General features: G+C 48.9%; 1 protein-coding gene across 1 annotated transcript; it reads right to left on the minus strand.

Annotated features, from left to right (window-relative positions):
- Positions 1-4302: 4302 nt before the first annotated feature.
- Positions 4303-8445, minus strand: LOC123412901 (transcription repressor OFP13-like). Its single transcript, XM_045105862.1, has 3 exons — positions 7250-8445; positions 6195-6476; positions 4303-6107 (listed from the first exon to the last, which is right to left on the minus strand). Exon 3 carries the CDS (start codon positions 5426-5428, stop codon positions 4631-4633), a length of 798 nt encoding a protein of 265 aa, XP_044961797.1. The 5' UTR covers positions 5429-6107; positions 6195-6476; positions 7250-8445; the 3' UTR covers positions 4303-4630.
- Between the last annotated feature and the right edge of the window lie 5708 nt (positions 8446-14153).

The following is a 14153-nucleotide window of genomic DNA, read 5'->3' on the forward strand; positions in this document are numbered from 1 at the left end:
AACAACATTTAATATTGCTGTGTGCCTAATCGGGATTGAACTAAATAATTCATATGTGGAGTTTCGTCAATATGCAACTCGTTGCATATTGAACTTCACTTAATGTGTAGTGATTGATTGTTGTGAAATTGTCATGCCATGCCTTGCATAGTTGAAACCGTCCATGCATCATATTAGTCAGTGCATCATGTTGGCATGTGTTGTGGTGTATATCGTGTGTTGATTCTTGTTTCCGTTTGCTTCGTCTCGATAGAGTTCCGCAAGCGTGTCGGAAAGTGAGGATCCGTTCGACTACATCAGTTCGTGTGCTTCACGGAGTCATTCTTCTTCCAAGCTGGATCTCAGGCAAGATGATCATTTCCCTAGATACCATTACTATCATTGTCATGCTAGTTGTCTCGTTTCTTTTGCTATGTCACGTTGCCTACCACCTGTTAAATGTCAGCCTCTCAACATTGCCATGAAACCTTCAACATGTTCACAACCTAGCAAACCACTGATTGTCTATGTTACCGCTTGCTTAACCATGTGTTAGCGTTTCTAGTTGCAGGTGCAGTTGCTTCCATGTGATAACATGGGTTTCTTGTTATATCACCATATAATTGTTAATTAATTTAATGAACCTATATACTTGGTAAAAGGTCGAAGGCTCGACCTTTCTAGCCTGGTGTTTTGTTTCACCTTTGCCGCCTTAGTTTCGACTACCAGTGTTATATTCCATATTTGAGCGCTCTTAACACGATCGGGGTTGTTATGGGGACCCCCTTGATAATTCGTTTTAGATTAAGACTGGTCTGGCAAGGCCCAACTTTGGTACTATTTTCCTAATAACTAATGAACCACATAGGGAGTAATTAACCCGAGGAAACTTAATCAACCCCCGGGCCAGTGTTCCTCATGAGTGTTGGTCCAAAACAGAGCCACTTGCGAGGCCACCCGGGACAACTCGGGGGATGTCTATCCGGCCAATGTACACAGTGCTCATCCGTCGTGTCCTGAGAACGACATACGCGGCTCCTATCGGGATCGTCAACACGTCGGGCGGCCTTGCTAGATTAGTTTTACCTTTGACGAAATATCTTGTGCATCGGGATTCCGGCGATGCTTTGTGATTTCTCAGAGTTGAGGTTTTCCACTAAGGGGTCCGAGGAGATCGCGAGTTTCGTGATCGAGGATTTCTATTCGGCTTGTGGTAATTTATGATGGACTAGTTGGAGCACCCCTGTAGGGTTAAATATTTCGGAAAGCCGTGCCCGCGGTTATGTGGAAACACGGAAACTTTGTTTAACATCCGGTTCTAGAAAACTTGAAGAAAACTTAATTAAAACTTGCCAACTAAGTGTGTAACCGTGATTGTCTCTTTCGTGAGCTCCTTCTCCGGTCGAGGACACGGTGGGGTTATGTCCGACGTAAGTAGGTGTTCAGGATCATTTATTTGATCATCAGTAGTTCACGTCTGATATGCGTAGATCATCTTCCTCTTATTCTTGTACTCGTAAGTTAGTCACCTCAAATAAATGATTAGTCGCTTGCTGCAGCCTCACCACTTAACCATACCTCGTCCGTTAAGCTTTGCTAGTCTTGATACCTTTGGAAATGAGATTGTTGATTCCTCCGTGGCTCACAGATACAACACCAGTTGCAGGTACAGGTAAAGAGTTATTTGATGTGAGTGCATTGATTGTTCATTTGGAGTTTTTTCTTCTTCTTCATCGATCTAGGATGGGGTTGAGGCCGGCAGCCTGGGATAGCACGGGTGGACGTCGTTCTTTTATCGTTTGTTTTCGTACGTAGACGGACCCTGCCCTTCTTCATGATGATTGTATGTAATGTACTGATGTGCCTCTGATGTAGCTTGTGGCGAGTGTAAGCCAACTCCTTATACTCATCTTTTCAGTATATGTACTTGTAACGATATCCATTCTTGCGAAACGACGAGATGTGTTTCTATCACTGTCGAGGCCCTCGTGCCAACATAAGGATAGGGTCGCATCTTGGGCGTTACAGGTTTCCCCCGATCCCAGCCAGCACCTCGGACGCTCAGGAGCCTGCCACCAAACCGACCACGACTCTACGCCACCACGGTCTTGAAGCCACCACGTTGTCTCACCACGGCACCGCGGAATGAGGACTCCACACGACGAATAGGAACCGGGACTAGGGTAGCAGCATCGTCGGCACACGGGAGGGCTCAACCTCCACCGTCAACGATGGTAGCCGTCTAGACGCAATAGCAGGAGCACACCAGGCACGTGGGCCCATAGGCCCGGTCGGGCCCTCATAGGCCCGTAAAGCTCTCGCCATCACGCTAATGCGGGAACGCCGTCGGTGCCCGCCCGGTCCGAGCTGCTCCTCCTCACGACCATGCAACAGAGATTGAAGCCGCATCGGGGGACAGGCTCACTAGGTCCCAGATGGTGCCCGCATGACCCAGATCTGGCCCGGAGGCGTGTTGTCGGCCACACCGCGCCACCACACCGCCCCGCCGCCAAGGAGCGACTCCGCCACCTCGTCCGCAGCCGGCCACCGGGTCACCGGGTCGTCGTCTAGCCGAGCAACACCGCCCCCGCCCCTGCCCCGGGAAGGGGAGACGCGCGCGAGAACGTGATGGGCCCGCCACCGCTGACACCACCCGGACCATGGTCAGGGGCGCCCCCGGCGGCGGCGGGGGGGAGGAGGGGCTGACGAGGAGTAGGGCGGCCCGCCCCGACCACCTCCCGAGGAGACGGCGTAGGGCGGGAACGGAGGAGGGGTGGGGGAAGCCGAGTGGGCGCGGCTGACGGCGGCGGGCGGGGAAAGGGGGCGAAACCCTAGCAGGAGGGGTCAGGGTCGGGACGAGGAGAGGTCTGCAACGGTGGCTCTTGAAGTCTTTCGTGCACTTGCTGCCAGAAGGCCTCCCTTTGCTCCTTCCTATGAAATCTGTGGATACGGCCAACCATGCATCGCACAACAAATCATCCTCCATGATGGAGTAGCTCCACCATCCTTCGTGCTTAAAAAAGGCAAAATATTTGAAAATAAGCTCAATTGCATTTGATCGAACACCTGTCGGACGTGGTGTCCGCCATGGTGGTTGTCAACAGGGGACGGGGTGTACCTGGGTTTAGATGGCTCCAGGGTGACAGCTAGTCGAGCGGATACGTCTGTGCTGATTGCGGACGTACGACAATGCCTCTGTGACGGCTGAAGAGGTACATCAACAGCAGCGGATGTGTAGGATGCAAATGCAAAGCTAAAGAAAGAAGGGACGGAGTGGGAGAAAATGGGACTATGAGGGATGATTGGGTGATCCACGGGGTAGATAGCGATGTTTTACATGTCTGGACTCCTGCAAAATCCCTCACGTCTGTCTCCAATTTACATAAAAAATATGTCAAAACCATAGCGTGAACCGATACAAACCCGTATTAGATGACTTTCACGGTCCGAACAGCGTGGTCCACAGGAATTCGGGCTGTTCGTGGGGCGGTCTTGAAGATGCCGGTACGTAGGCAGGATGTGTGCTGGGGGCACGGGCACCAAACAAACCTGCAGTAGGCGCTCAGCTAGTGATACAAAATTTCTCAAATAAAAAAAACTATTGGTACAAATCAATGCACATGCAAGCAGGCAGCCTTTTTTTTTTTTTTTTTTGAAGTAAGCAGGCAGGCTTGTTGCATGTCTTCAGTTTGTCCCGAATGCACGACTCATAAGCTCAGCACATCATTATTGCAAGATATTCGGTCGATTCGCATGTTAATTATTGTATGTATGTATCGTGGTACGCATCAGCTAGTATCGCGCATGCCTGAGGATTACACCAGATTATTTGTTAGAACATACAGTATTCTGCTCTGCTCTGGTGGATCCTAATCCGAGCAGCATGTTTCACGAGGGACGTGTCTGGGAAAGGAGCGACTATCACGCACATATAACTAATTCAATCGATCCACCACATGATGGTCCAGCGACTGACGTGTTTCTTTTAGCTCCAAGCTGAGGTTGAGACGAAGATTCCTGACGTGAAATTACTATCGAGGCCTGTCATTTCACCATCCATGTATATGATGTGGAGAGACATCACGCAGAGCCAAAATGTTAGTTGACTGACAAAATGACAACTGTATGGCCAACGACTGCTCAGAGCTCACACGCAAAAATGGAAAAGGGGAAATGGAATGTATACATTCACATACTGAGATCCGTATGAAACAAGAGATTTCCCTTCTTCATTTCTTGTGATGATTTAACTGTTTCTGGAAAGAAGACCAAATTTCGGCGAAAATTCTCGCGAACCAAACACACACGATATATATATATATATATATTTATAGTCTTTTTTACATTTCATTTGATTTGCTCATACGTAATATCCGGGCTGTGCACACAAATTCAAATATAGTACTCACCTAGCTAGCAAACAATCAGTTAGGTAGGCGTGCGTGCGTGCACGCACGCACGAGGAGTTAACTGACAGGCAATCACACAATAGCTAGCCAGTAGATTGGCAAAAGACAAATGGAATCAATACTGCTAACCTCACGCTTGATCAAGCTGCACTGCATCCGGCTGGGAATTAACAGCACTTGACGCGAATCATGGCAGCAAGGGACGATCGAGAACTAAACATAATCATATATACCAGCTCCGTTCATCCTTCTTCCTCCTTGATCTCATCGGTCCCGCTGAAGGAAGAGGAGCGGTTGGTGCTGGCGGTGGTCGGGGAGGACGGCGAGGCGGTGTCGCTGAGCGCGACGAGCAGGTCGACGAAGGCACCGACGATGAGGCCGTGGGTGCTCTTGCCGTTGGCCCTGAGGTACCACCCCAGCATCTTCTCCATCCAGCACCAGTCCTTGACGCCATGGCTCATCACCATCTCCTCCATGGACGCCCGGAAGTCACGGTACGGATTCGACGAGTCCATGGTCATCGCCGTCGCTCCCTCGAACGCCGCCGCCTTGCCAACCTTCCTGCTGCCACTGCAGATGATAGTCTCGATGTCCTTCACCTTCAGCTTCAGCTTGGCCTCATCTAGAATGGAGGAGGAGGTGGCCGGCGTTGCGTGGGGCTCGAAGAAGAGGCGGCCGGAGCGCAGGGCACGGATGACCGTCTCTCGCTCGTTGGCCTCAACGAGCCCGGAGGCAGCCTCAGACGCCGTGGAGAGGCTGTCGTCGACCGATGCGAATGAGTTGGAGAAGCATGAGTCGGCGCCCGAGTCTGGCAAGTAGGCAGAGTTCATGGTCTTGTACGCCGCCTGGTGCTGCTCTTGCTGCTGATGCTGCCTGAAGGAGAGGGTCCTTGGCTGCTTGCAGGACGGCCATTGCCACGAGGTGGCAGACATGGAGGAGGACGAGGCCATGGAGGAAGGTGCAGCGCCACTGGTACTAGCAGCACAGTCTACCTGCTTGCTGCTGAAGATGAGGGACGTGAGGCCAAGCTTCTTGACCATGGCTGGTTTTAGTTTGATCTCAAGGAGAAGAAATCGAACAGGATGTACAAGACGCAGAGGCTGGAAGGTATCTGCCTATCTGGCTATGGTGCTCCGCCGCCCACTGGGTCTGGGGCTCTGGGCTACTACTAGCTCTACTTAATTAGAGAGACTGAAGGAAGGAGGTGTGTATGGGCTTTTGTTCAGAGGAGGGTTGCATACATATTGGCATATAATTAACAAAGCTAGCAGCATATAAGTACGGGAGTAATCAAAAGAATTATCAGAGTAGCTAGGTTGCCTAGTGAGCAGACAGACTAGCTGTTCACGATCTATTTTTCAGGAGCGAAGAAAGGAAGGAAGATGCCATGGATGGCAGAGTGCAATTTGTGCAGATATATAGTAATGATTTTGCCTAATCAATCCGGTGGTGTGCTGCTAAACCTATTTTGTTTACTTGGACATCCACGTGGAGCCTTGCTCTTCTACAAGGCTACAAGACACACGCATGATCAGTAGCTAGCTAGGAGCTGAAGAGGCCGTTTAATCGGTGGGTAGGTACTACCTTGTTGCAATTTAATCTAATGGATATGCGCCGTCCTTCCAATTTGCCCAGAGACAAATGTAAGTGTAATGATCCATCTTCACATGCGGCAAGCATTAGATTACTGGGAGCCGGTGGCGTGGTTTAATCTGCAGGCTGAGCAGAAGCAAATTAGTTGATCAGTTTCGCAACAACATACGAATAGGAGGATATAATAAATTAATGCCGCAAGTGTGCAGATACCTGTTGTAATCGAATGGTGCAATAAGGTCACAGGATAGATAATTAGGTTGGGTGCAGACAAGAGAGAAACGTCCTCAAATACGTAGTTTTTTAGGTCACAGTAATCCATGCAGTGCGCCTGGCTAGCTCTCCATCCATCCGTCCATCTGTCGTGTCTCGGGATGGGCCTCATCTCCCTGCAAAGTAACCTTAATCTTTCACAGATGAGACCTTGGCCTTGTTCGTTGGTGGTAGCCTGCTAGTGCCGTGCTACAGATTCTCATTCTCCCCGGTACTCTCTACCTGCATGCCATGCCGCAATCACCATTAAAAAGCATGTTAGTGAATGAACCCCAGCAAAGTCCTTCTCCGATTAACAATGTGTGGGATGAACGATTATAAAAGAACAAAACAGCTTCAGCCAGGCTCTCCTTTCTTTTTATGCTTTTGAATGCTATAGAACTGAAAAATTACACTGCACCAAACAGGGGACAAAAATCCTCAGTGGTTTCAGTTTTGTTTGCCACAGTTTCTATGCAGGCTGCAGCTTTAGCACCAAATATAGTACTGCCGAACAATGGATTGCACAGTATAGCAGAAACACTTGCCCAGTTTACAGCTAATCAGGCCCAATGATGGAGCAGAGTGAGTAGAGTACTGGCATGATCACAAGAGTGAACAGAAAGTTTCTGTGCACGCATCTTGTAAAATAACCTACTATTTATGCAGCAGAGTACTTCAACTGAGACGCGAATGCTGCTCAGGTCTCCCCTCCACCTCCAGTGCCCATTGTTGTAATAAGATCAGTAAAAGAAGAAACTGACAAGTGAAGGTAATACCAATATTACAGTGACTCCTTATGGAGCTTAACCATGCTGAAGACATAAAGATCAAGACAAAATTGTTATCCCAGAAATAAATGGATGGTGCTGACCGGTTGTTGCAAATATTCTCTGTGTTGCCGTTGCATCATCTCTTCTGAACCTTGTTTTAAGCAAGTAGTAGTACGTAGTTGCATAATTCTTGAGCATTTATGCAAGTCTGGCTAAACATGAGACCGGATTTATTGCACTCACCTCGATGGATGGCGTCTTCCCTTTTCTCTCCTTCTTTCCTTCTGCTGCTGCTCATTCAACGCCTCCACATCTTCTGGCATGATATCAAGGCTCCTACGAAAAAGGCAGGAAACCTGTGACCCATTTATTGAGTCTGTCATCCAATTTGGTGGTGCATCCAGAGTAGTAGCAATCTTTCAGGAAATGAAATCACATTTGGTTCAATGATTCTAGTGTACTAAGCATAAGATGATTGGGGAAGCAACATGTTCTTTAACAAGACCCAATCAAAAATTGTTGGTCCAAATAGTTCTGATCGTTGCCTGGTCCTTACGGCCTCAACCAAATACTACTAGTATTATTGTATGATTCCCTTAAGCTTTTGGCCCACCTTGGTACCCAGGAATCCAGGATAGGTACCTCTACTCATAGATTGCTGAACTGTACCAGTAATAGTGCCATGATCAAGGATTCAAGGTAGCAAAATCTTGAAGCAGTATGCTTTATGTAGAAACAGAAACTGTGAAGAAACCGGGATTATTATAGGATAAACTACACAATACCATGGTGAACTTGGCAACAGAAAAGAGTTGTATCGAATGCGACACATAGCGAACCATCGATCAGATCTGCATCTTCATCTTCATCAGTAGGAAATGATTGGTCAACTGAAAATGCTTCCAAATTCCTCACAGCTTGGTGCTGCTAATCAATTTAACCAACTCTCATAATCTGCTTATATTATCCGTGCTACTTCTAAAGCGTATTATTGCTTAATCTGGATCTACTTAGCAGAGGCCCCCCAGCTAGTCATGTCAACATTAATATGTGGACTGCGTCCATGCAGCCACGCATACATACCAGTCAGTCAGGGATAAAGGCGGGTGCAATTTACCACTGTGGGATAGGATGATCCAGCAGATCTATGTGCCCTGCACCTTCACTGTGCGCAGCACATCAGTGTCACTGCGGTCTATTTAATTAACCATGCAGAGCATATCCCACACCCTTTGATCTGCGGCAGCTTTTAAAGTAAGTGGTACTAGTACGTACTACGTACCCCGCCCTAAGGGCTGGCCTCCAATAATCTACTGCATGGAGGCAGTACGTGTGTACCCCCTCAGATTGGTGTAATTAGCTGATGCAGAGCTGCACAAGAGTGGACAGTTCCATGGACCAGGCCGCGGTCTGCCTCCTAACAGATCCACTGTTCTGGAACATGCAGGCAGGCGTCGCTGAGCCGCGGAAATTAATTGCCTGTTAGTAATTAGCTGCTGATAATCTGTATGTATATAAGAGGGCTAGACGCCATGGACACTGACATGTTCGTGTTGTTGTTATCACCCTTCCAGGCCAACAAGCAAGCCGTAGGGAGCTCACAGGGTTTGTGCTTCTGCAATGGGGTTTTGTGACTTTTTAAGAGGGCCAAGTGCACGCAAATGGCCCATGCATGCAATCATGCAATAATGCAGAGAGCATGGCTGGCTCCACTGGGCACATGTCCTGGCCTACCCTTCTTCACTCATGTATGGCGATGGCCAACTAACAATAGCCATTTTCCAGACTGTAATTTCTACCAAGAGTTTCTTCAGTGGCTGTACCAAGAGTTTATTGGTGTTTCAAAAGAGAGATTACTTGGTTGGCCAAGGCAACACCCTTGTCTTAATCTCTCAGGTCTCAACTAAGCCTATAAAAGCTTCTAAATAGACTCCACGAAATTGAGGACATGATTACTGTATAAGTCAGGCAGGTTAAGCTAATGATTTCAGTACTCATCAACTTTTAACAGAGGAATATGACTACCTGCATTCAACTTTTCCGTGGGTATTACCTCTGATTTTTAACCATCTATCTTTTTCATCCTTTCTTCATATGTACTAAGAGCGTTTCGATCACTACTATAGTGATCTAAACGCTCTTATATTTGTTTAGTGATCTAAACGCTCTTATATTTGTTTATAGAGGGAGTAGTATATACTCCGTATATCAATGAAAGGATCTAAATTCCAAAAATGATTAAAGCTGCAGATCGAATACTACTGTGTTTGTGTAGTATGCGTAACAGCAACTCCTAGATTGTGTCTCCAAAGGAGGACAAACCAGAGGACCCCATTGAACAGCTGTACGATACACACATGTATGGGTGTCCCCAAGTGTATAGAAGCAAACAGTGTTTGCATATAACGACCCACCATCAAATCGAAATAAATACGCCAGAATTGGAAAAATACCGAGCAGCTGAACGGCACAGAACAAAAAAGCTTCCTCCAGCAGTACATGGATGATTGAAGCCAAAATAAAATAAAACAAACGAGGGACCAGATTATATTCTTAATTTGAACCCTTCAGTTAGGAGACAATTGGAACCAACAGGATCCATTGTTTTCATGATTTCCTGTGATTTAAAACATGTTGCAGGTTAAACAAATCTATTTTTTTATTGGGGATGCTCTGATATTTTTTTTGTGTGTGTGATAAAACGGGCATACAACATTATAAGCTACTACTAATAATAAATAAGGGTTCTATATAAACGATGCCAATGAAGTATGCATGCTTAGGAAGATATTCTGTACTTTAATTTACACATCAAGCATATATCTTACAGATACAAATCTTATTAGACTAGTGGATGAAATTGAATATAATGCATGTTTTCCTAGAGCCACATGCCTCAAGGACCCAAAAGAGACTAGGCAATTAGGCATCAACAAACCTTAGCCAGTGGTTTAAAAATCCTGTGTTAGTTTGTCTCATGTGGAGTGCAGACAACCTGCATGTGTTAGTTGCTGGGCAGGTCCCCTCCTTCATGGAAGCTACCGCTGGTTCTTGAGACAATACAATTTTGTATAAGGTTTTTTTTTACTCAATCTTATATAAGGTATTAGCCAAGGAACTGACTGAAGTACCAAACCTAGCACAAGGCAGGATAATTAGCATAGTGTTTTCTTCAGCCCTTACTCTGATTCTGATAATCTCTTCAGTCTGGACTGATATTTCACCTTCGCCTTCTTGCATCAAACACCTCGTTAAAAAAGCGCTATTAGGCGCGCTTAAGCGCTGGGCGTTGGCCTAGCGCCTCGCTTTGGCCCAAGGCGCTCAAAAAAGCGGCCGGTGAGGTCCTCCTGCGAGAAATCAGTCTCTCCGGCGAGGAATCATGTTTCTCAGGTGAGAAATCAATTTCCCCGATGAGGATTCTACCTCCCCTGCGAGGATTCATCCTAGCCGACAAGGGATTCAGCTACTCCGACAACAAATTGACTGATTCCGGCGAGGGATCAGGCTTCTCCGGTGAGGGATCGAGCTTCTCTGGCAAGGGACAGAGGAAGAGGGAGAGAAGCAGCCTAGTGTAGCAAGGGAGAGAGGACGAGGGGAAGACGTGAGGAGGAAACCTAAATTTCCTGTCCACTGCACAACATACAAGAGCTTTAGTAGGAGGATATGAAGATGGGCCTGTGGTTTAATGGGCTAGACCAGCCCATCTAGCTTATCTTTTCATCCTACAGTACTAACGCCTAATTGCGCCAAATTTCACCTAACCGCGTCTAAGCTAGAAAAGCGCAAGTAGGTGGTCGAACGCATAATTAACGCCTAGCGCTTTTTTGAATTTTGATCAAACATAACTTGGTCAGCAAAGCATTGTAACAAGCATTACATGATTAAACTACTTGCAAAAGTTTTTTGCCCAAAAGAGGATGCTCCATCCCCTAAAGGATTGTTTCGTCTTAGTGTTGCCTATGGAAAATGCCTCTGTTGTATGAATAATCGAATTAACCTCAGTTCATTTTCAAGCATGTAAGTTCCATATGGATGCAACAATGGAGCCTTGCTGGTTCTGCCAACACAAGGCACAACTTTTCAGAAACATAAAGTGGTAGCCAGCATCTTTTGACTGAAAATAGATTTGTCACTTCATTCTTTCTGGAAAAGTTAAAACCAAGTGCTAAAGTTGACCCGAAATCTCAAAGTAGGATGTATGAGCTATTAATAAATTATACAAATAAAGCTTTGGGGTAGTTACACCTAAACAATGGAGGAGCCTGTCATGTGGGGTCAGCCCTATAGGCGCAAGGCAGGCCCCACGCGGTCTGGGCCTGCACCAGCCTAAACTATGGCCTAGTTTAATTATAGAAGTTGTGTTAGATTAGGAGTCTGGGTTAGTTGAAAAGGTTTAGTCCCGTAGAAGGTTACCCTGTCAACTCCCAATCAGAGTAGGAGTCTGTAATCTGGTTTTGTAATTAGGCTATATATAGCCAGCCCTTGGGATCAATAAAATTAAGCAGAGAATAATCTAAACCCTCACCTCCTTGCTCCTGCGCTACGGCGCCTCTCCTCGCCCCCTTCTCCAGCCATAGGCCGGCGAGGGATCCGCCCTCGCCCTCCTGTCTCTCACGCCTACAATTTGCGCAGCAATCAGCCGGACCATGACAGAGCCACTATAAAAGCAGGGGCACTTTGACATGCATAGTTATGCCTAAACGCTAGTAGTAAGTAATTTTTTTGTTGAAGAGAGACTGTAGGGGAGTTCCAGGCAGTGAAGTTACTAATAAGTAAACAGGAGAATTACAACTTATGTACAATATGTACGAACCAAAGGGTTTGACTATACAGTATGACATTAAGCAGATCCGGCTTATCCTCCTCTTTAATCAACTAACAGTACTCCGGCAGGAGTACTACTTAATAGTTAAAACCCTGAACACTAATAAAAACCTAGGCAAATGATGTGAGATCTGAATGAACAATCCTACTCTTAATGGGCCTTTGTTTGGATGCAGATATACATGGCCGTTGGGCCTAAAGTCAGGCTACATAATAATAGGGCCATTTGGTTGAGCACAGCCCATTGTTAACTGCTAAGTACCCTGCTCACATCATTGAAGCCAAACCAAGGACGACAGTGTTCAACACGCCTACACATGTGACATAATTTGAAAGATAGCTCTCCAGATCGAAACCTACAAGATAACCCTAGCTGTTTTAATAGATTTTTTAAAGTAGTGTATGGTAACATCAAGTCATCAACATCGCCGAGTACGACATTGATATCGAAGGAAAACAGTTGTTATGACCGGTACGGCGTACCAACGGAGGAGGCCCAATGGGCAGGGTTAGTTACGGGCTTAGCCCAAGTTATTTTAGCTATCTTAGAGTTCAAGTTATATTAGAGTCCAAGTTATCTTAGTTATCTTAGAGTCCAAGTTATTGAGATTATATAAACAGATGTAAACAGTTATTTCGGAATTAAGCAATAAGACAATTCTATTGCTCGACTCCCAGAGGAGCCGGAACCCTAACCCTAGCCGCCCTACCCTAGCCGCCTCTCTCTCTCTCGCAGCAACGGCGCCCAACCGCCGGCGCCTGTGTCCCTAGCCGTGCCGGCCGCACTTCCACCCCTACAACCTACGCCCGACCTGGTAGAACCCTAGCCTCTACCAATTTGGTATCAGATAGCTTGGGTTCGATGAGTTTGTCGGACCTTCCCACCACCGCCGCCGCCGCCACCACCGCCTTCCCCGTCACCTCGCAGCAGCAGCAGCCGCCGCACTAGTCGCCGTCGCCGGCCGCCTCCGGTACTACGGCCCTGGCGGCCGAAGCTGCCCCCGTCCTCTCCCCGGCGGAGATGTCCTCGGCAATCCGCGACCTCACCCTGGTGATCTCCAACCTCCGGACCTTCCTCCAGGCTCCGTACGCGACCCCGCCACCACGGCCCCCGCCGGCGGCGCCCTTCGCGCCACCGTCGCGCCCCAGGGCCTGCCGATCAACCAGGTCAGGTGGCCGTCGTCGCCGTCCCCACTGCTGATGTGGCTCGACACGCTGACCTACACGACGGCGCCGCTCCAGCCGACGGTGTTGCAGCAGCCCGCCACCACCTTCAGGGGGTTCGGTGGGTATACTGACCCATACGCCGGGAGCTCCGTGGTGCCGCAGCACCCTCCTTCCACCGCACTGGGTCGCCACGAGGGCGCCTACGTGGCCTCACCGCACGTGCAGCAGCCGCCCCGCTTCACCAAGCTGGAGTTCTCCACCTACGACGGCACCGTCGACCCCCTGAACTGGCTCAATCGGTGCGATCAGTTTTTCAGGGGGCAACGGACCATGGCGTCCGACCGCACATGGATCGCCTTCTACCACCTCCGTGGCGCCGCACAGACGTGGTACTACGCCCTCAAGCAGGACGAGGGCGGGATGCCTCCGTGGGAGCGCTTTCGCGACCTGTGTCTCCTTCGGTTCGGCCCCCACATACGTGGGAGCCGCCTAGCCGAGCTCGGCCGCCTCCCCTTCACCACCTCGGTGCAGGACTTCGCCAACCGCTTCCAGACGTTGGGCTGCCATGCGCGTGACGTCACGGCTCGCCAACGCGCCGAGCTCTTCGTCGGCGGCCTTCCCGACCACATCCGCATCGACGTCGAGATGCGCGACCCCCAGGACCTACAGATGGCCATGTACTACGCACGCGCGTACGAGCAGCGCACCAACGCCCTGCAGCAGGCGACGCGTCTCCTTCGACGCGACGCCTTCTCCTGGGACGAGGAGGCGACTACGGCATTCGAGGCTCTCCAGCGGGCGCTCACGACGGGACCCGTCCTCCAGATGCCGGACTTTGATATGTTGTTCGTGGTGGACTGCGACGCCTCTGGCATCGGCTTCGGCGCCGTCCTCCACCAGGGCGAGGGACCGCTCGCCTTCTTCAGCCGCCCCTTCACCGCTCGCCATCACAGGCTCGTGGCCTACGAGCGCGAGCTTATTGGGCTAGTTCAGGCGGTGCGCCACTGGCGGCCTTATCTTTGGGGCCTGTCGTTCCGTGTGCGCACGGACCACTACAGCCTCAAGTTCTTGCTAGACCAGCGCCTCTCCACCGTCCCGCAACACCAGTGGATCAGCAAGCTCTTCGGCTTCGACTTCACCGTCGAATACCGCCCCG

The sequence above is a fragment of the Hordeum vulgare genome, chromosome 7H (assembly GCF_904849725.1).
Source record: "Hordeum vulgare subsp. vulgare chromosome 7H, MorexV3_pseudomolecules_assembly, whole genome shotgun sequence".
In the NCBI taxonomy this organism is placed as follows: Eukaryota; Viridiplantae; Streptophyta; class Magnoliopsida; order Poales; family Poaceae; genus Hordeum; species Hordeum vulgare.